The 23,289-nt window shown below is 41.5% G+C and overlaps 1 protein-coding gene across 9 annotated transcripts in view; it reads left to right on the top strand.

Annotated features, from left to right (window-relative positions):
- Window positions 1-23,289, top strand: part of ANKS1A (ankyrin repeat and sterile alpha motif domain containing 1A) — a 199,569-nt gene that overhangs the window by 67,278 nt on the left and 109,002 nt on the right. For 4 of the 9 annotated variants that reach the window (XM_033216862.1, XM_033216865.1, XM_033216863.1 and 1 more), the window contains exons 2-4: window positions 11,892-11,972; window positions 14,953-15,109; window positions 17,535-17,597. In XM_033216862.1, coding sequence (XP_033072753.1) covers window positions 11,892-11,972; window positions 14,953-15,109; window positions 17,535-17,597 — 301 coding nt within the window. Of the gene's footprint in view, window positions 1-11,891; window positions 11,973-14,952; window positions 15,110-17,534; window positions 17,598-23,289 lie in introns of those variants that run through there. The other 5 variants (XM_033216867.1, XM_033216870.1, XM_033216868.1 and 2 more) reach the window with 3 other exon arrangements.

Here is a 23,289-nt window from a genome sequence, read left to right on the forward strand (position 1 = left end):
TGGCATGATCTTGGCTCACTGCAACCTCCACCTCCCAGGTTCAAGCGATTCTCAGCCCCCCCAAGTAGCTGGGATTACAGGTACCTGTCACCACACCCAGCTAATTTTTGTATTTTTTAGTAGAGATGGGGTTTCTCCATGTTGGCCAAGCTGGTCTCGAACTGCTGACCTCAGGTGATCTGCCCGCCTTGGCCTCCCAAAGTGCTGGGATTACAGGCGTGAGCCACCGCACCCGACCATTTTCTGAGTTTTCTACGTCCAGCTTATTCTTACTTCCCAAATCACAACTGTAATTTTTAAGTATTCTTTTTTAGATCCTAGGCAGATACATCAGTTGATCATGTTAGTTTCGTTTCCTCCTGCAGATTCCCCCCTGGATTCCCAGCATTCTCCAGATATGGCCTCTAGGGTGCGTAGCTGATTCCCTTCACCCCGTTTCCTGTATACCCATCTTCCTCTTTCTCGGTTTGCTCATTTGTTTGGTTGAGCACATCCTCCAGTCACTTCCTGATGAAAGAATGTGTGGGAGGTAAAGTTGGAGACCCTGCATGTCTAAAAATATCCATTCTCTTTTTATACTTGACTGATTGGAAGTCATTTCACCTCAGAATTTTGAAAGCATTTCTCCTTTGTCTTATGGCTTCCAGAGGTGCTATTGAAAATTCTGGTGGTGCTTAATTCTTTGTATGCAAGCTGTTTTTTACCTCTCAAAGTGTGTTCTCTTTATCCCATTTATTATAAGATTTCACAATGTGACTTTTAAAAATTTCTTATTCATTATACTGAGCACAGGATGGACTCCTATAAGCAGAAGTTCAAGGAAAATTTCTTGAATTATTTCTTTGATGATCTTTTTCTCTCTTCTCTGGAACTTTTGGTCCTCGAATTTTATCTTTCCTATTTCCAACCTCTATCTTTGGTTCTACTTTCTGAGAGATTTATTCACCTTTATCTTCTGGATCATTATTTATATTTTTATTTATATTATTATTTTTAATTTCCAAGAACTTTTCACTGATCCTGCTTTTTTTTTTTTTTGATGCTATTCTGTGATAATAGATTTTTGAGGTTTTATTTGGCTCCTTGTCTCATTTCTTTGAGTCATTTTTTTCTGTTTATTTTGTGTTCTGTCTTTTCATGTTAAAGGCTTTTCCTCAAATGTCTGGCAATCCTTGGTTGTCACTTGTATTAAATAAAGCATGAGACACTAAAAAGTTGGTTGGATGTTCTGTATAGAGGTGGGAAGAGATTGTCAAGGATGGGCTTTATATTAGTATTATATAGGGTTATGGGGGAGGAGCACCCCTTTTGTTGAGAAATCCCCCAAAGCCATCATGTGTTGAACTTTTCTGTGGTATCATTTGTTTTCTCCAGGAAAGAATCCCTCAACTTTTCTGTGTGGGGATGGGAGTGGAGTTGCCAGCATTCTGGAAGCCAAGTGGGTTAGGGAGGCTGGGATCTCATCCTTCAAGATAGAGACTTTCATTCAGGGCCTCTGATTTCAGTACAGTTCCTTCCCCTGCCTTCTGCTGTTCCTAATATTCCTGCATCTAGATCTGAGCTGGTTCTTACAGAATAAATCAGCCTTCTCCTGTGTAGGTAGAGGAGTGATAGTCCCTGGCTGTCCTGGATGTGACAGCAAACCTGGTGGTATAACACCTCTTTATACAGAATTTGTATTAAGTCCTGGTTTTCAGCCCCTCCCCATCCCTGGCCTCCTCTGCCACCTGGTGCCTCTAATCCCTGAGCCTTCCCAAGGGTGTCTGTGTGAATTGGAGTCCCCTTCACGGGCTGCAGAGATTCTCTTTCTCAGCTCTACTAACTTACCTATTTTTTATCTTTCAAAAAGGATCAACATTTTATGTTCAGTTATCTTCTGTTCCTTTCACCCTTTTTATTTAACTCTGGTTTTAATGGGATTCAGGAGGGAGCAGAAATAAAAGTACATGCTCAGTTTTGCCCAGTTAACTGAACTCTTTTGGCACTGTTGTGGGGCTTTTGTGTCTGACTATTTCATGTCTGTGTGTTTTGTCTTCCCTTGAAGATTACAAGCTTCTCTGACAGTAGGGATGGTTTCATAGACTCCTTGTATCTCTCCTTTTACCCTCAACTGTTAAGTATGTAGAAAGCATTTTAGGAAGGATGTGTCAAATTCATTTGAGTAAGATGAAATCTTTTCTAAATTAGACTGATTTGAGAGAGTGTTTCCTTGTGTTGGAAAACTGCCAGCCCTTCCTGAGGTTCAGAGATAAATCTCCCTTTGCAAGGATAACCAAAAGAAGAAAACATTGAAAGCTTTTGACAGAAAAAGGCTGATGAGACAAACTCCTGTTTAGACCTTATGATTTAATGAAGAATTTTTGGAGAGTTGCCTAGGACCTCTCTTTCCCCTCGAGTTTATTGCTCCCTCTTTACAGGGTCTGTGATCCAGAAGGCCTTTATCTGACTTGATGCTTTGAGTCGTTGACCTTGACCCACAGAGATGCACGTTGTTTCCTGTAAACATTCAGTGTCAAGGGCCTGGAAAAACTGGAGGGAACATGCACTAGAGTCAGATGTGGAATTTTATTTCTGTTCTCATGTAACCAACTAATCAGCAAGTCATTTGAACTCAGTTTTCTTACCTGTGAAATGGAAAACCAGTATCTGTTTTCCTTCTTCATAGTATGCCTGTAAGAGCCAAGTATGGGTAACATGCATGCAAATACATGTAAACATTTAGACATTGTCACTTTAAGTTATTTGGTGTATAACCATGGTACAAACAAGGATGGGTTTTATATAACATAGGATTTTGGGTTCCTGTCCCTCATATCAACCTACTGACCAGACATCGACATATGGGAGTCAAAATTCATTTCAGCCTCAACAAATTCAAAATAAAACTCCCTCCCGCTCCCTTCTCTTCTCCCCCTACCTCACATCACCGCAATCACAAAACAAAGCAACCCTGGTTTTCCTCCAGAATTCTCACTACTCACCGAGTAGCCTGATTAAAACAGCCGCCACTGCACCCCAACCTGCATTTGACAAGGTCCTGTCTTTTGTATTGAATCTATCCTTTTTTCTCTGTCCTCTTTGCACTGCTGTCATTTAGGTGTTCACTTCATGCCTGAATTACTAACTTCATCTGGGCTCCCTGGATAGTCACACACTTCTCCTAGTGTATCATTTACACACCCTCTCAGCATAATGATGAAAAAAATTCTGAAATATGTCAGGCCATCACAACAGTATAGTGAATAACAAATGGACCATCTGAGTACCTGCCTCCCAGCTGTCAACGGAAGGATTTTTCTAAAACACCCATCTGATCATTCCTTGCTTGAATCTCTTCAGCGGCATACAGGACCCTTTCTGATTTGACTCTGCTGGCCTATTCAACCTTGCATTCACCATGCTTCCAGTTGTATGCTCCAGCCACTCATAGTTACTTGCAGGTGTCCCACTTTGCTGAGACTACTCAGGGGACAGTGAATTTGGATATTGCCTCTTCGTTTCTGCCTGGCTGCTTCCTCCTAAACTTTAAGTCTCAACTTAAGTATCTCCTCTTCTGTAAAACCTCCCTGTTCCCATTTCCCTTAAGCCAGTTTGTGTACTTCCTTCCCAGAATGTCACACACTATGTAGTATTGTCATTTGTTTACTGGTCTGACTTCCTCACTGAACTCAAGGGTAGGGACTGTCCAGCACTGTGGCATCAACATTTATTGGGCTGAACTGGATTGGACAGTCTTCTGGCCCATTGAGATACCATTACTTGTCTGTGTAAAGTAATATAGTAGCTGGGCCACCACATGAATCATGTTTACTGCCAGCTAAGAGCCACTTAGGGTATCATTTGGTCCAGAAATCTGACCTCACACACATGAAAGTGGCCTGGGCACTTTGGTTCTAACTTATGGTTCTTCTGTCTCTGTGTTTTACGTACAGACACCTCAGATGCAGTGTTCTTGTATATCCCATCAAGAGATTTTTGCCATTCTTAATGGATATAAATGTACTAGGTTTGTTATACTGCATAGAGACCATGTCACACTGGGGTAGTGTTGGTTCAGGGTTGGCAAGAATCTGATCTGGCAAGAGGGAATGAGCAGGCTGCTGAAAACTGAATGTTAGAAGTTGCACCCTGGTGGCCCTGGGCCAATTCCTTACATAGTGCTCTGTTCTTGGAAACATGAAGAATTTCCCTAAAGGACTTATAATACATGGTATGAATGAGCAGAATAAAGAATTCATTGTGGTTCAGGATCAGATAGGATAAATGTGGTGGAAGGTGCAGTGGATGATCTGGAAGATCTGAGAAGGGTGAAATTAATATCAGCCAGTGTAATCAGGAAAGGTGTTGAGGATCAGGGGACATTTGAGTTGGGCCACTTTCTGTACTCGACAGAATAAATATCCCATTTATCTTGTTTTTGCGATTCTTATTTGATTTCACAGAGTCTTTAAGCAATTTTACCTCAAGTTTTCGCTTGAGTTTTGCTGGGTCTGAAGAGTGGTAAGTAAATTTAGCTCTGAGTGTTGATGGATTTTTGAAATCAGGTAGGAGGAACCCTGATTCTCTGTTAAGAGACTTAGTTTCTGATCACCTCAGGTTAGACTTTAGAGCCTGCACCTCCTCTTGGTTTGAAAGTGCTCCCCTTTCCTTCAAGTGTGAACTTGACGTCCTCCTCGGTTTTTTACCCTGGGCAGTGAGCACTAATAAGTGCTCAGCGGATGCCTGTGGAACTGAACTCTCCTTGGTGTCCTTTGTAATGTCCTCTGGCATCTCTGTGGGCAGAGCTCCCTGCTACTCCCCTCTCCAGCCACATGTCAGGCACGCTCCTTCCCAGGGCTCCTGTGTTTGATGTTACTCTGCTTGTCTACCTCAGACACCCTCACGGCTCTTTACTTTCTTCAGATCTCTTCTCAAAGGTCACCTTCTTAGAGAGGTCTTTCCTGATGACCTTATCTCAAATATCACTCATTTCCTTTTTATCCCCTTCCTTTGCTGCCTCTGCTTCCTTTGCTCACTTTTGGCCCTTATCACCACATAGGCGTCATAGGATTTATTTGTTTGCTTATTCACTCACTCTCTCCCTCCTCCTAGAAATCAAGCTTCATGAGGGCAGAGACTTTGTCTTTTTCCATCGGCATCTCCAGCCCCTAGAGGGCGCACTTCACATGTCTGTTGAATACATGTGTGAGTAGCTCCACAAACAGGACCTCATTTGACACCTTCACCAAATAGAGTGGGCTGTTTCTATTCATCAAAACCTCCAAATCCAGCACAGCGCCCAGCATGTCTACACATACAGTCAGTTTTTAAAGGAATGGAGAGAGGCCTTTGAGGGGGGATTCAAAAGCCACAGGGCCTCACCAGTCATATTCTTCCATGCCCTCCACAGTGCTTTAGATGCCATCTCAAAACGTAGGTGCCGCCGAGGCGCATAGGGCAAGGCTTGCTATGCTTCAGCATCATGTGAAAGCAGGTAAGCTTTTTTTGACATGCTAGGCCTCTCAATACTATTATACTTGCTCAAGCTTGTAGAAGTTTCCATGAATGATTTAAGTCCTGGGGAGCCCATCACAGCAGACTTTACAAATGCAGAGACAGTGCTGTGGAGAATCAAGTGAATTGTCCAAGATCAAAAAACGTGACAAGTGGCAGAGGCGAGTTTTGAAGTCAGGTCGGCTAACCGCAGAGCCCACGCTCCTAACCTAGGTTCCATAGCTTCATCACGCAGGCTTGCTGTGACTGCTCCAGGACCCATTAAGATCAGTCTGAGCGTTTGTCCTGCAAGTCAAGAGCAGCTATTGCATTTCTGCACAATCTCTACAGGTTAAATTTTGCTTAGGAATCTCCTAGGCTGTAGTTAAAGTTGTTTTCCCTGGTTCCTAGTGCATTATATGCTGCTTTTGTTTGTCGGTGAGCAGCCCTCTGGTGCTTACAGTTTTAGAAAACCTAATAGGACAGCCGTGATAGGGAGGAAGACCTAGATTGTAAATAACTCTTTCCTTGAGCTGCCAAAAAGGAAGAAACTTGGGTGGAGGGGGATGTTACTACCATCCTGTCTGAAGCTGAAATTACAAACAAGGAGATTATAGTTCTCCATTTTCGTTTAGATTTTGTTTAATATGTTCCCCAGTCCCCAAAACTTCTAGATGGGCTTTTGAAGGAGAAGGTAGAGAAAAAGAAGGAAAAAAGACCTCTTTGGCTGGAAAGGTTGCAGCTTTTTGCAGTGAAGTCACTATCTTTTTTCCTTTTCTGATTGTTTTGAGGAAGTTTTAGTGCTGACGTAGGATGTCCAAACTTAATCACCTTTAAACCAGTCATGGAGGCAAAAGCTAGAAAATGATGAGAGGCTTGCTTGATCCTGCCTTTTTGTTAAAATCAAAGGCAGTTTAAATCTTAGTTTCAGGGTTCCTTGGGGACTGAGAGGGCTGAGATAGTTGAGTTCTAATAGAACTAAATTAGTTGCTGATAGGCCCGCACTCTCAGCCACTTTAACCGGCCTTAGTATTTCCTCTTTCTCAGCTCCTCTTAGTTATTCTAGTCATCTTGCTGCTGAATTATGTCCACTACATATTCGCTTCACATTGTCGTTCCGGTTAGATCAGACAGTCCTTGTTTGGCCAAATGCCATGAGCTCCATCAAAGAGAGTTTTTGATCTGCCACTGATTTGGCATGTGATTTGGGGCAAATAATTTGTTTTTAGCTTCTTAGTGTCATCTATACTGTAATGATGATATTTCCTCTTGTGTGGCAATTTGAAAATAAGTGTGACAACTGCACCTCACAGATTTTCCAGATCCATGTCACTTGCCGTCACCCTGATCCATTGTCAGGCATAGTCATATACTTTTTGGTTTGGAAAATGAGATCATTGTACAAATGTGTTAGAGATTTAATTGCATTTAGCTCCTTGTTTAGAAAGTGCTGTAGAAGTTCAGGCTTAGTGGAGGATGGGGTATCATGATATCCCTCAGGCTCCTCACCTTGTCTTTACCATCCTTAGTTGGCAATGAACAAATAGCCTAGATATCAAAATATATGTAACTTGCTTTGTAAAAATTTATTTTTAATTGACAAAAACTTTATATATTTGTTGTACACATTATGATGTTTTAAAATAGCTATACATTATAGAGTGGCTAAATTGAGCTAATTAACCTATGTATTACCTCACATATCATTTTTATGGTGAGAACACTTAAAAACCAACTCTCGGCCAGGCGCAGTGGCTCACGCCTATAATCCCAGCACTTTGGGAGGCCAGGGCAGGCGAATCACTAGGTTAGGAGATCAAGACCATCCTGGCTAACATGGTGAAACCCCATCTCTACTAAAAATACAAAACAATTTAGCCAGGCATGGTGGCATACGCCTATAGTCCCAGCTACTTGGGAGGCTGAGGCAGGAGACTCACTTGAACCCGGGAGGCGGAGGTTGCAGTGAGCCGAGATTCCACCATTGCGCTCCAGCCTGGGCGACAGAGCGAGACTCTGTCTCAAAAACAAAACAAAACAAACAAAAAACACCAACTCTCTTAGTGCTTTTTTTTTTTTTTTTTTGAGATGGGGTCTCGCTCTGTCACCCAGGTTGGAGCACAATGGCATGATCTCGGCTCACTGCAACCTCTGCCTCCTGGGTTCAACCAATTCTCCTGCCTCAGCCTCCCGAGTAGCTGGGATTACAGGCATGCGCTACCACACCCACCTAATTTTTGCATTTTTAGTAGAGACGGGGTTTCACCATGTTAGCCAGGCTGGTCTCGAACTCCTGACCGCAGGTGATCCGCCTGCCTTGGCCTCCCAAAGTGCTGGAATTACAGGCATGAGCCACCACACCCGGCTGCAATTTTTAAGATTATAATACATTGTTATTAAGCATAATTGCCTTATTGTGCAGTAGATCTCTTGAATGTATCCCTCCTGACGAAATTTTGTTCCTTTGACCAACATCTCCCCAACATCACCCCCTCCAGCTCCTAGTAAACACCGTTCTACTCTCTGCTTCTGTGAGTTGAACATTTTTAGATTCCATATGTAAGTGAAATTATACAGTATTTGTCTTTTTGTGCCTGGCTTATTTTATTACCATAATGTCCTCTAGGTTGATGAATGTTATTACAAATGACAGGATATTCCTTCCTTTCCTAAGAAAAATATGCCATTGTTTATATATACCACATCTTCTTATTCCTTTGTCCATTGATGGACAGGTAGGTTGGTTCCATATCTCAGCTACTGTGAGTAATGCTGCAATGAGCATGGAAGTGCGGATATTTCTTCCATGTACTGATTTTACTCCCTTTGGATATACCCAGTAGTACAATTGCTGGTTCATATGGTAGTTTTAGTTTTAATTTTCTGAGGAACTTCGTACTGTTTTCTTTAGATGGCTGTACTAATTTTTGTTTTTACCAACAGTGTGCAGGGGTGCTCTTTTCTCTACATCCTTGCTAACACTTAGCTTTTGTCTTTTCGGTAATAGCCATTCTAACAGGCATGAGGTGATCTATCATTTTGGTTTTAATTTGCATATCTGTAATGACTAGTGATTTGAGCATTTTTTCATATACCTGTTGGCCATTTGTATGTCTTCTTTTGAGAAATGTCTTTTCAGATCTTTTGCCCAATGTTTCAATAAGGTTATTTGCTTTCTTGCTATTGAGTTGTTTTGAGTTCTTTATATGTTTTGGATATTAACCCTCTTAGCAGATGTATGGTTTGCAAATATTTCCTCCTATTCCATAGGTGGTCTTTTTACTCTGCTGGCGGTTTCCTTTGCTGTACAGAAGCCCACTTTTCCTACTTAAAATGTATCTTAAGATTGTAAACCTAATATCTACATGCTCATTAAAGTAGCTTGTCACCCATATACAGCTGTGTTTTATTAACATTTTGACTTTTTTTCTTCTTTTCCTTGTGCACAGACGATTGCCCCGTTTCTTTTATAATATTATTATTATAAAAGCACTATGTGAATAGATTCTCACTGTAAGTGTTTTAAACTGTGGTAGAATACAGAGCGCAATAGGAAAGTCTGTCTCCATCATCTGCAGTGCTCCCTAACACACAGATTTCCTTCCCCAGAGGTGAGCACAGTCAGCATTTGGTGAGTGCTCTTCCGGTCACCATCCATTTACAGCAGTGTGTATTATACAATGACTTCTTCTGTTGCTTTCTTGTGACACAGTATGTCTTGGGAAATCTTTCCATGTCAGGACTTAAAGGTTCATTGTTTTCTTTCCTTTGTAATTACTGTTGTTGTTGATGGTTATGTAGTATTTTATTTTTTATTATTTTTTTATTTTTTTGTAGTATTTTATTTTATGAGTATACCTAATATTTTACTGCTTACCTATGGATAGACATTAAGTTTTTAGTTTTTAACTCTTACAATGAAGCAATCCTGTACCAGCATGTGTCTTTGTATCTCTGTTGGGTAGTTGCCTGTAAGTGGAATTGCTGCCTCAAAGTGAATCCTATTTTTGGTTTTGATCAATGGTGCCAAATTATCTTCCCAAAGGAATTTACCAGTTTAAACTTATACCAGTGGTGTTTAAGATTGCTTGTTTTCCTAATCTTTAGAAACACTTGATGATGTCATTATGTTCATTTTTGTCAATGAATGTTTTAATTTGCATTCTTCTAGATTGTGTCTCTGTAGATCTGACCTTGTCTACTTTCTGCCTTTTAGTAATTCCTCAACCTTGCCGGTTACTTGATGGTATCTTTTTACAATTTTCTTGGTGTGAATCTGTCTATAGCTATCTGTGTAGGGTGGGATATCTTTTCTGTCACTTCAGAGAACTTTAGGCAGGAGGTAAACTTGTGCACTTAATCTACTATCCTGATAAATTTCATCCTTTCTGAGCTATGACTATAATATTTACAATTTTGTTTCTTTTTTCTCCTTAACATTATGATCTTTTTTTCTTATTACATAGCAATATAACTGGCATATGATATTCTACTCTGTACTGTAGTCACCATAATTTGTCTATTGATGCCTATTGCTAAAATTTTACTTTATTATTTATTTATTTTGAGATCGAGTCTCACTTTGTCGCCTAGGCTGGAGTGCAGCGGCACGATCTTGGCTCACTGTAACCTCCGCATTCCGGGTTCAGGCAATTCTCCTGCTTCAGCCTCCTGAGTAGCTAGGACTACAGGTGTGCACTACCATGCCCGGCTAATTTTTGTATTTTTAGTAGAGACGGGTTTCACTATGTTGGTCAGGCTGGTCTCAAACTCCTGACTTCAGGTGATCCACCCGCCTTGGCCTCCCAAAGTGCTGGGATTACAGGTGTGAGCCACCGTACCCGGCCAAAATTTTATAAATAATATTGCTTCCAACACTGAGCATACAGGCTCTGGGCTCAAATGGTTTTACTGGTAATTCTTTGTAATTTTAGTGGTCTGTCATTGTCTTTTTTTTTTTTTTTTTTTTTTGAGACAGAGTTTCTGTCTGTCTCTCTGGCTGGAGTGCAGTGGTGTGATCTTGGCTCACAACCTCCAACACCCGGATTCAAGCAATTCTCCTGCCTCAGCCTCCTGAGTAGCTGGAATTGCAGGAGCACGCCACCATGCCCAGCTAATTTTTGTATTTTTAGTAGAGACAGGGTTTCACCACGTTGTGCAGCCTGGTGTCAAATTCCTGGCCTCAACTGATCCACCAACCTCAGCTTCCCAAAGTGCTGGGATTATAGGCATGAGCCACCGCACCTGGCCTGTCATTGATTCTTCAATATGGAAATGAGTAGACAGCTGCCCAGCTGACCTGTGACCTAAACCTAACACTGATACCATCCAGTGACAATAGCACAAAAAGCAAGAACTTTAAACCAGCCTCAATTATGAATATAGATTCTAAGTAATCTACTCTCAAATAGATGCTCTCAAGTAGAATTATAATGGAAATGGCCAATTAAGTTTACTCCAAGAATGGCTTAATATTAAGAAACCTATTGATAATAACATATTAGGTTGTTAAATGTGAAAAACTGTTATCTCCATATATGCAGAAAATACATTTAACCAACTATCTCTAATAACACTTTTTGGAAAAAAAATAGGATACTTCTTTTACAAGTTACAGCGTATCTACCTCAAACCATTGGAGGCATTTTTACTAGAAGCAGGAACAAAACAAGTTTGCCCTCTGCTACTTGATATTCTTTTAGAAGCTCTAGCCAATGCAGTAAGGTTTGCATAAGAACTTACTTATGCAAAGAAGAAATAAGAACTAAGGCTTTTAGGATTATTTGATATTATTTTAGAAACTCTGGTCAATGCAGTAAGGCCAGTGCAGAAACAGAAATAAGAACTAAGGCTTTGAAGATTAAGTAAGGTAACATTTCAACTTCCCTCCTATGGTGTTTTTAAGTCAGATAAGACACTGTGATTATAGATTCTGTTATTTTTTTTTTAATTACTAATAAGACATATTTACAGAAGAAAGACAAAATCGTCTCTTTCATCTTAAGACACATCTCCTGGTGCTTTTTTGATCTTGGTCCTTGCTCAGCGACTCATCTTGATTATCTGATCTGTGTTGAGGTCTCTCTCAAACCTTCAGTCACCAGCACAGGAGTGGGTGCTCAATACCTGTTCTGTCTTTGATGACCTTTCAATGAGCTGTTTTTGCAATCATGGGAGTACTAGAAGAAAAAACTCTTAAGCGATGACACCGTTGTCTTGACACTTAACTCTGTTTAGCAAACCATTGAAGTGTACCCTCAGTGCTATGCATCTCTGCAGTGTATAATTTGGAAGTAACTGGTCTGGTTGAACACCACACAGAAATCTTTACTAATTAGCTAGCTATCTCTAACTTTGGTTTGTGACTCCAGTCTGTGAAATCTATGTCTCTCTCTCTCTCTTTTTTTTTTCCCTGATAGCATGTGGAGAGGGCCAAATGTGAACTGTGTTGACAGCACTGGCTACACACCCCTGCACCATGCTGCTTTGAATGGCCATAAGTAAGTATCAATGTACTGCATCCCTGCCCTCGCCCTACAGAACCCAGGTCTTCACGTTGCCTTTTCATTTTCTAGAAAAGTTTGCTGGCTGGGCTTAGTGGCTCATGCCTGTAATCCCAGCACTTTGGGAGGCCGAGGTGGGAGGATCACATGAAACTGAGTTTGAGAGCAGCCTGGGCAACAAAGCAAGCCTCCATCTCCACACACAAAATTTTTTTTTTTTGATTAACCAGGCGTGGTAGCATGCCTGAAGTCCTAGCTACTCAGGAGGCTAAGGCAGGAGGATTACTTAAGCCCCGGAGTTTGAGACTGCAGAGAGCTATGATTGTGCCATTGCATTCTAGCCTGGGTGACAGAACAACCCTATCTCTAAAAAATGAAAACAAAACAAAGGTTTGCTAAGTGGTGGCACTGAAAAACAGAGAAAAACAAACCTAAGTTCAGTTCATTCAGGATTTCTGTGTCTTTCTTTCATGTGTTATTTAAACATCCTTCCCCACCCCACCCACCAAAAAATCTTTAGCCAAGAGTTAAGTTTTACCTTTTCTTCTGCTTATTCTTTTCCCCTCTGGAATGTTCCAGTGCTACGTAATGTTCTAGGTATGATGATCAAATTTGGGACAGCCAGAACATAAAGGGGCGGGAATCTATTAGGTAACTAACTGCTCGATAAACTGAAAATAGATTGAGTGGTCATGAGAAAGCTGTCTTCGGTTTCAATAGTTATTTATTTACTCTCTCTTCTTGCCTGCCATTCTTTCCTCATAAAATTAGCCCTGTACATAAGAACCCTTTTTAAGGGGAAAAAATACATTAAATGGCCTGTGTAATTCTCCTGAGTATAGAGAAGTTATTAGGAACTGGGTGGGATTTGTGTGAAACGTTCCGTGGAGAAGGCATGCTTTGGGGAGAATTTGAGAGAGAAGGCATGGGCTTAAGTGATTGGGCACTGCCTTTCAGATTGCTCAGCAAAGGGGCAGGCATTGTCAGGGAGCACAGTGAGTGGTTTTGCCAGGATGTCAAAGAATGTAAACCAGAGTGTAACAAAATAGAAGGTGTTAAAGGAAAACAAGTACTATAGGCAATAAGTAGCAGCAGTGTAGTTTTTTTGTTTTTGTTTTTGTTTTTTTTTTTGAGATGGAGTTTCATTCTTATTGCCCAGGCTGGAGTGCAGTGGCACAATCTCAGCTCACTGCAACCTCCACCTTGTGGGTTCAAGCAATTCTCCTGCCCCAGACTTCTAAGTAGCTGGGATTGCAGGCATCTGCCACCACACCCGGCTAATTTTTGTACTTTTGGTAGAGACGGGGTTTCACCATGTTGGTCAGGCTGGTCTCAAACTCCTGATCTCAGGTCATCTGCCCGCCTCGGCCTCCCAAAGTGCTGGGATTACAGGCATGAGTCACAGCGCCCGGCCACCAGTGTAGTTTTTATGAGGAGGGATTATTGGAATCATTTTAGATTTTGCTGAGCAAGGAGCTCCAGAGCCCTCACCCCCTTAGAGTATTTTGTGTCACTTGTCCAATATTTGACCCACCCTAATTGACTCCAACATACCAGAAAGAGGCAATGGTTGTTTCCTTCAACATTAAACATTTCTAAAGTATACTGAATATAATCGTTAAGCCTTTTCTGTAGCCATCTTAGATATAGCTAAAAAAAAATCTATAGAGAACACTGTTCCCATATATAGTGGGGTAATCTGAATTAAAGTGAATCTTGAACTTAAATGACTATAGTTTGTTAGCCAAGTTCATTTCCAGATGCTGTTTCTATTTACAGTGGGGATTTTCTTTGACCTCACATTCATACGGATAATTATATACTGGTATCTGTTTAATTAGTGCTGTCACCAGGAAAAAAAGCAAGTTCCTCTTTCTGGGGATAACAAATGATAACATATGTGTCTGGCTTGCTTTTGCAGTAACTTTTTATTGATTGATTGACTGATTGATTGATTTTGAGAGAGAGTCTCGCTCTGTCGCCCAGGCTGGAATGCAATGGTGCAGTTCACTGCAACCTCTGCCTCCCAGGTTCAAGCAATTCTCCCTGCCGCAGCCTCCCGAGTAGCTGGGATTACAGGCATCCACCACCACACCTGGCTAATTTTTGTATTTTTGGTGGAAACTGGGTTTTGCCATGTTGGCCAGGCTGGTTTTGAATTCCTGACCTCAGGTGATCCACCCACCTCGGCTTCCCAAAGTGCTGGGATTACAGGCGTGAGCCACTCCGCCCAGACTGCAGTAACTTTTATTCTGCTTGACCTCTCTGCTTTCAGCGCCTACATCACTAAATGCTCTGAATAATGTGGTGAATAATTATATTTGTCTTGTATGATTACTTTTATGTAAATTCAACACCTGAATGATGTTTAAACATCATAAACAAGGAAACAGATTTGGACAAAGAGTCCAAACATTTTCTTTTTTTTTTTTTGAGATAGAGTCTGGCTCTGTCACCCAGGCTAGAGTGCAATGGCACTATCTCGGCTCACTGCAACCTCCGCCTCCCAGGTTCAAGTGATTCTCCCGCCAAAGCTTCCCAAGTAGATGGGACTACAAGCGCCTACCACTGTGCCCGGCTAATTTGTGTATTTTAGTAGAGATGGGGTTTCATCATCTTAGCCAGGCTGGTCTCGAATCCGCCCGCCTCAGCCTCCCAAAGTGCTGGGATTACAGGCTTGAACCACTGTACCCGGCCCAGACATTTTCAAAGTAGTAGAAAATAGATTACCAAGAAAGCCTAAACAGAGAGGTAAGGAGTCAGTATAGCATGGCTCAAGGTGGTTCAGCTGCGTATCATCAGCTGTACAAGTAGCTCATGGAATAAATGGAAAAGCCTGGGCGGTGAGCTCAGGTAGAGACACAGGAGCCAAATGAGATATATCTGTGAAAAGGCTTTGTGCCATACACGTGTAAAGAGCCGTTAGCTGGAAAGACTCCTGAGTTCTACCAACTCATGATTGATTTTTACCTTCTAGGGATGTGGTCGAGGTTCTTCTGAGGAATGATGCGCTGACCAACGTGGCTGACTCGAAAGGCTGCTACCCTCTGCATTTGGCAGCTTGGAAAGGAGATGCCCAGATAGTGCGGTTGCTCATCCATCAAGGGCCTTCACACACCAGAGTCAATGAACAGGTCGGAAGGAAGGGAGGCTTTCCTCCCTCCATTCACCTATGGCCAGATGTGGCAACCCCGTCACCATCTTAGCCCCGTAATTCAAATCTCAGAGAACCAGCTCTTCATTTGTTTTTTTGATAATCAGTTCCTTAGCATGGAACCACCTCTTCCATACCCTAAATATGACTCCCCTCTTCCCAGTTGTACTCTTCTTAGTAGATGTTATACTATGAGGATGTATTTTATATGCATTTGACTCATGCATATTTGCAGTAGTACTAGAATAAAAAATGTATACACAGCCCTTCGTTTCCAGGACCTCCCCATAGATACCAAAATCCAAGGATGCTCAAGTCTTTTATGTAAAATGGCAAAGTAACATTAGCTCTCTCTGTCTGTGGGTTCCACATGTGCAGATTTACCAACCATGGATGGAAACCTGTGGATATGAAGGGCCAACCGTATTCACTTTATGTGCAAAATTGGAAATAATGCAAATCCTACAAAATTGCATGGAGTCAGTTTCAAGCTGGTGAGCTTAATTAACTGTAGGCCAGTTGTGATGCCTCATGCCTGTAATCCCAGCACTTTGGAAGGCTGAGGCAGGAGAATTGCTTGAGGCCAGGAGGCCAGGAGTTTGAGACCAGCCTGAGCAACACAGTGAAGCGCCCCCATCTCCCCGACCCCATCTCAATAAAAAATTTTTTAAAAAAAGAAAAAAAAAAAGGCTAGATGTGGTGGCACACACCTGTAGTCCCAGCTACTCAGGAGGCTGAGACGGGGGCGGGGGATCACTTAAGCCCAGGAGTTTGAGGGTGCAGTGACCCATGATTATGTCACTGCACTGCAGCCTGGGTGACAGAGTGAGACCCTGTCTCAAAAATAAATTGTGTTTATGCCTTTGACATGGCAGTGTAACTTTCCCAGTGTTTGTCAGTACTGTGTAAACCATGCTGTTGTTTTACATACATCAGAACTTGCAGCAGTAGAAGTACTCATGCTAGTGCCAAAAAGTGAACTCACAAATCAAAAACATGTGAGTGGAGGGCAGAGGTGATTCAGTGGAATGAAGATCATTTCCATGATGTCCTCCAAATGAGCATGCTTTGAAAAAGCAGAGATGATTCTTAGAAAATGAAAAAGGCAGGATTTGAGCAAAAATAACCTTATAATGGCCATGGATTTAGTTACTCTGAGAATATACTTCCTCTTCTTTACATTTATATCTTTGGAAAAAATTGTACTTGGATTATGCAAGTTTTAAACAAGCCTCTTACAAACACAACTCGCTGTTATTTGAGTTGGAGGTTGTGTGCCAGTTTGAGAGGAGACGGGCGTTCCTTACATGATAAGCCGTTCTCCCCTTTCCTCTCTCTGCTCTGAACTGAAGTAGATACTCTTCTCAGTTCTTGAAGGAGGGAGATGTTGATGTTTCTCAGTAAGCTGAGGGACTCTTTTTCTAATGACGTTGCCGAGAGGGGATTGTTAAATTACCTGTAGGATTAGATCAAGGTTTTCCCTCAAAAAATGGGAAATTATCCTGGCGAGTCCATCTGTCAGGAGACTCATGCAGTTCTTAGTTAGCTGTTAAGAGCATGACTTTGATTCTGAGAAGGGCAGCTTCATTCTGAGACATGAGAAAATTAATGTAGTGCTCCCAAATCTCTTTGATTTGGAGATGGTGTGTATATAACTGTTAATCAGCCTTTCCCCTTTTGGGCTGTATTTTTTGGGTAGGTGAGCAACAGACATTTGAAATCATCAATGAGGATGTTTGTTTATAACATTTGGGAATGAAAAGTATCTGTTTAGAATTACCTCTTTAGAATCGAAGTGCAATTTTACTCCTCCTAGCTAAAGTGGTCATGTCTCTTCTCTGGAGGAAATGCATAATGAAGTTTGCTTGTAACTAATATTCTTCAACGTTGGAAAGACTGGTCACCCATTAAAGTCCTTCTCATTTAAGAAATGTTCAGCAACCATTTCTAATGCTCTTTGCTCACTTTTGCCTTGAAACACAGCTGCTTGGATTTTTGAGCTACTTGAGTGTGCTAGCTTAACCTGCTCACAGCTGCCTCCTGCCTGGAGTATCAGTCGATAGGTGGGACCCCAGCCCAGTGCTTTGAGTATCTGGTAGGCAGGTGGGTGGGCAGGAGCTGGGCAAGATGTCTGCAGTGGCTTGAAGACTTTAATGGATCTAGCTAGTGGTTACAAGTACTATATGGTTTCATTTTAAAACCATTAATGTGGTTCCAGTAGGATGCTTAGATTAAAGCGGGGTAAGAGTAAGGTGCCCTGGAGGTTGTCTGTCTTATTAACTTCCCTTTGAGGCATCCAGAGGGCAGATTCAAGTTCTAGGGTTGGGTTCCCTCAGGGCTGTGTATTGCTTTGATATATTTCATCCATTTTGTCATCACTTTTTCTTTTCCTCTCCTTTTTGTAGAATGCTCTTGAGATCAAAGAACTCAAAAAGTACGGCCCCTTTGACCCTTATATCAATGCCAAGGTGTGTACTTTGCTGCCAGGAATTCTCTGCATCATTTCTCCAAGCTGTACCTCCTCTTTGGTCCTCTCCGCTTCTACTCTTGTCCACTCAGGCTCCTCCTCATCACGCTGACTGTTGTCTGCTTCAGCCCAACTGCTTTTGGCTTGTCTGGGAATGGGAAAATGCAGCTGCATTGGGTTTTGACTTTATTTTTAAAACCCATACTAATTTGGGAAACGGTGGGTGGTTTTTTCTGGAATATTTGAAATGGCAGGAATGGGGAAATAAAAGGGACCATATTACATACTTAATTTACAATTTTGATTCTTAAAATTTTTTAAATGTAGTTAAGAGATGTCAAATTATATTACTTTTTAAATAAGCATAGAAAAAATGATTCAGTTGTACTTCCTGGAATTAAAAAATTATTTTTAGCCTACTTTCTATTTGTCTTTTGAAATGGAATCTGATTTTCAGGTTTCAATAGCTAATGGTGGAGATGTGGAGGAAAGGACAAGCGTGATCCATTTTATTCCTTTAAAAGCGGTTGCATGCCTCTCTCTGATTTCCTGGAGTTTGTGCATCTCTGCCTGATGCTTTAAAACCACACCCAGTATCTCCAGCCGTTAGCTTCTCTCTGCTTGATCACTCTTGACCCAGGAAGGGTTCTGAAATAGGAAACGATGTTGCAGGACCAAGGTGGGCACCTGCCTTAGTCTCCCTCCCCATGAGGCTGGGACAAAGCGTAGTTTGATGGGCCTGGTGATGAACAGGCCAGGCCTGTCTGCCCCTCAGCCTTTACCACATCTGAGCAGCAGAGCTTGTTCACTGGGTGATGGTGTTAGCCTCTTTCCTTGGTGCTCTCACCCGCTGGTTTTGGTCAAAGATTTTATTCAGATGAAGTTTGCTTTTTGACAATAGTCTGGAGTGTGCTCGAGACACGGCATTATCCACATTAGCTACCTTTTCCTTGCTCTGGAAACAGCTGCCTTGGGGAAGCGAAACATAAGGTACTTCTGTATGTTTCCAAACACAAGGCAGGTATTTCATGCTTTTGAGAAATAGTGATTTAGCAAAGGAAGCCCCCTATGGGCTGGACCTGGGAAGGCCCTGTAGGAGATTTTGTTCAGCTGTTGGGTCTTAATGGTAGAGAAGCAATTTGACCTTAGGTAGTGGAGCACATCAGCTTTGTTTTGGCTTACTCTTTCTTACCTCCTTCCCCTTCCCTTCCCTTCCCTTTCCTTTTCCTTTCCTTTCTTTCTTTCTTTCATTTTAGAAAGGGTCTCCCTCTGTTGCCCAGACTGAAGTGCAGTGATTGGCCTGCTCTCTGTATTCTGTTTTCTAGTCTTCAGAATAGGAAGATTGTCTTATCTTAGTTTTTTTGTTTTTTGTTTTGGAAGTAGAGTAGTAGAGTGGAAAACTCATAAGTCATAGGCTTTCATGTCAGACCAGAATTTAAGTTCTGGGATGCGACTTATTAGTTTTGTTGACTTGAGCAAGTTACTTAATTTCTCTGAACCTCAGTTTCCTCTTTTGTAAAATGCGGCACTGCCATCTACCTTGCTGGATTGTTTCGGAGTTTAAGATAACATATATAAAGTAAAAATATCTGGTAACTAGTAATATTTGAGATGCTAATTTTTTAAAGTGTATATAATGTATTTCTGCAAAGGCATTTTTGGAATCTGTTTTTGTTACTAGTAGATGACACTTAATGAAACATTATTCAGTTAGTCTATTCAGAGTTTTCTTTTATGGGGAGGAAACTTGAAGTGATTGTTTTCCCAACAGTGGTTAGTGTAGTGAGCTTATAAAGCTTTGATAAAGGATAAGACTTTGATTCTTGAAAGTACATTTTCCTATCCTTTAATTTTACACATATAAAATAAAATTAGTTTAAATGTAGTAAGAACATACTTCTTTCTTTGGAAATAATTCCCTTGGCCTCTACCCTGAAAGGCCAATTGTTGCAAACCACATTAAGAGTAAAGCTGAGGCCGGATGCTGAGATTACAGCTGTCATCCCAGCACTTTGGGAGGCTGAGGCTGGCGGATCACCTGAGGTCAGGGGTTCAAGACCAGCCTGGCCAACATGGCGAAACCCTGTCTCCACTAAAAATACAAAAATTAACTGCATGTGGTGGCGTGTGCCTATAATCCCAGCTACTTGGGAGACCGAGGCAGGAGAATCGCTTGAACCCAGGAAGCAGAGGTTGCAGTGAGCCGAGATCGTGCCACTACACTCCAGCCTGGGCAACAGAGTGAGACTCAAAAAAAAAAAAATGTAAAGGTGGCCAGTGTAGTGGCTCACACTTGTAATCCCAGAATTTGGGAGGCCAAGGCTGAAGATTGCTTGAGCCCAGGAATTTGGGACCAACCTGGACAACATAATGAGATCCCATCTCTAGAAAAAAATAAAAAATTAGCCAGCCATAGTGGTACATGCCTGTATCCCAAATTCTCGGGAGGCTGAGGTGGGAGGATCATTTGAGCCCAGGAGGTCGAGGCTGCAGTGAGCAGTGATCACTGTCTCCTGGGCAACAGAGTGAGACCCTGTCTGCTTCAGTGAGCAGTGATCACTGTCTCCTGGGCAACAGAGTGAGACCCTGTCTCAAAAATAATAATAATAGAAGAAGAAGAAGAAGAGAGAGAGACAGAGAGGTAAGCTGTTTGGGTTGTGCTGAGAATGCAAACCCTTCTTGAGCTAATTCAAATCTCACCTCCCTTGACCGGGCATGGTGACTCACCCCTGTAACCCCAGCACTTTGGGAGGCTGAGGCCAGTGGATTACTTGAGGTCAGGAGTTCGAGACCAGCCTAGCCAACATGGTGAAACCCCATGACTACTAAAATTATAAAAATTAGCCAGGCATGGTGGCACATGCCTGTAATCCCAGGTACTCAGGAGACTGAGGCAGGAGAATGACTTGAACCTGGGAAGCAGAAGTTGCAGTGAGCCAAGGTTACGCCAGTGCACTCCAGCCTGGATGACAGAGAAGACTCCGTCTAAAAAAAAAAAAACCAAAAACTGATCTCCTTAGGTTTTATCCTGATTCAGTGGATTTTTATAGATCTGTCTTATGTCTAGGAATTGTTTTCTTAAAGTACTTTTGAGTGGTAAGTTCTGTCAGGCATCTGTACAAATTAAGAAGTCTCAGATGGCTTGTTTTGGGAGCACAAGTAGTTTTTAGGAGCTTTCATGTTCTTCTTCGACATTTGGGGCCTTTTTCAACAAGTCGGTTTAAACCAGCCAAATGAAAATTGCTATTTTCCCCCTCTTAACAATTCTTCCTTAGTCTGAGTATCGTAAAATGAGCAACAATCAAATTAATATTAGGGCACATCTATTTTTTTTGTACATTTAAAATTATTTCACAGTCTTAGAACGGAAAAGGACTTGGAATTTTATCTAGACCAATTGCCTCCAAATGTAATCAACCTTTCTGGTTGCATTAGAATCACCTGGCAAGCTTCTAAGAAACTTTTCATTTAAAAAGAAAAAAAAATTCTAACTTGAAGTTGTAAGAATAATGCCATGAACTATAGTACACTCTTCTTGATACTCCAGTGTTAACATTTTGCTACCTTTCCTCTTTTTCTCTCTCTGTGTGTGTGTGTGTGTGTGTGTGTGCAATAATTGTTGTCACTGATGAAATATTTGATATTAAGTCATGGACATTATGACCCTTTAATCCTAAACACTTCCGTTTTGGTATTAGTTAGTTGTTTGACTTAAATCTCCTAAGAACAAGGACATTCACTTATAAAGCCACAATACATTTATCACATTTGAAAAATTCAATCTTGATACAATACCATTATCTAATATAGAATCTATGTTCAAATTTTACCAGTTGTCTCAAAGATGCCCTTTAGAGCAATTTTTTTTATGATCGAGAATCCAGTCCAGGAGCATACATATTAATAGTATGGAACAGTTCCTTGGCCTTTCTTAGCCTTTCATGACTTGGATGGTTTTTAAGAGCACAGGGCAGTTGTTTTGTATACTGTCTTTCAGTTTAGCTTTGTTTGATATTTCCTCATGATTAGATTCTGGGTGTACATTTTTGGCACGAGCACTACGGAAGTGGTATTATGTCCTTTTTAGTGCCTTGCATCAACAAGGCACATGACATTGGTTTGTCTCATTCTTGATGATTATGATTGATTGCTGAAGTTGGTGCCTACAAATCTGGGGTTGGACCTACTAGTAACATTTTTTTTTTTTTTGTTCCCATGTAATTCCAAAATAAAACTGATTTGAAAACCACCAATTTAGGCCAACTTTCCACATAGAGCAGAAATCTTTTTATCATTTGAAAGGTGACCCTCTACCCCTTATTCTAATTATTTGCTTGTTTTCCCTAATAACAAACAGAACTCATTACTACTTGGCAGCCTGTTTTTGGATTCTGTTGAGTTTTGGTTTGTTAAGTTTGATTGGCATCTATCTTCCTAAACCTTCCATTTTTTTGGATCAGAGTTCTGCTTTCCAGAACAGTACAGAATAAATCTAACTCTTCTTCTACATGATGGACTTGCTTTCATGCTTCTCCTGTGTCCTCTCAATCTCAGACTTAGTTTTTCCTTTCTTCCCATCATGGTATGTTTTTCTAGGGCCTATACTTCTCTTTTTTTGAGACAGAGTCTTGCTCTGTCGCCCAGGCTGAAGTACAGTGGTGCAATCTCAGCTCACTGCAAGCTCCACCTCGCACGGTCATGCCATTCTCCTGCCTCAGCGTCCCAAGTAGCTGGGACTACAGGCACCTGCCACCACGCCCGGCTAATTTTTTGTATTTTTAGTAGAGGCAGGGTTTCACCATGTTTGCCAGGATGGTCTCTATCTCCTGACCTCGTGATCCACCCGCCTTGGTCTCTCAAAGTGCTGGGATTACAGGCATGAGCCACCACACCCAGCCAGAAGTGGGTCTTAAGATGGGTAGGAATGGAGAATTTGTGCAAAAGCATTGGGGAAAATTTGGGCTATTTCCTCTCACTCACTTTTCTCAGTCCAGATTCGCAGTAACAGGATTCTGGGAACCCTGGAGGTATTGTGAACACCTGTAGTGAGATTTGGAAGGTGTGACAGGGAAACATTCCAGATAATCAGGAGTCTGTGCTGCTCCTTAGAATCCTTCCTTTTCTTGTCAGTGTATTAACCAGCACTTAATAAGAGTTTCCTGGGCCTTACCCTCTGAGGTGCTACTTTGGCAAGTGTGAGGTTGGACTTCCTACAGGTTATTTTTAAGCTCCCATGTAATTCCAAAATGAAGCCAGTTTGAGAGTCACTGATAGTTCTTGCCCTGATGATTGTCAGGCTCAAAAAGCCTACAGTAATAAGAGCTTATTGTGATGGCTTGTGTCAGTGATGGCTGTGATCACCATAGATATAAGAAACTTGGGTATTATAGTTACCAGACCATGTCTGGCATGACTGAAACCTAAGTAAGATGCTCCCTGTACTGTGACTATGAGTGTAACTTTCTGCAGAGATGTATTTTTAACATGAGGCAGGAAGTTTGCCAGGAGTGATTATGACCTTGCCTTTAGCAGGGCAGCTTTGTGAGAGCTGCTTTCATTCTGGCAAAGAAGAAATAGAGAAGATTTTTTTTTTTCTTTGCTGGATGGTTTAGACTTTTACAGTTCTTTAGCCCTAATGGCATACTTTTTATAAAACCAAGGACAATTTATTCTGTTTCTTGGGAGACAACTTG

Source organism: Trachypithecus francoisi, unplaced genomic scaffold, assembly GCF_009764315.1.
Source record: "Trachypithecus francoisi isolate TF-2019V2 unplaced genomic scaffold, Tfra_2.0 Lachesis_group10, whole genome shotgun sequence".
In the NCBI taxonomy this organism is placed as follows: domain Eukaryota; kingdom Metazoa; phylum Chordata; class Mammalia; order Primates; family Cercopithecidae; genus Trachypithecus; species Trachypithecus francoisi.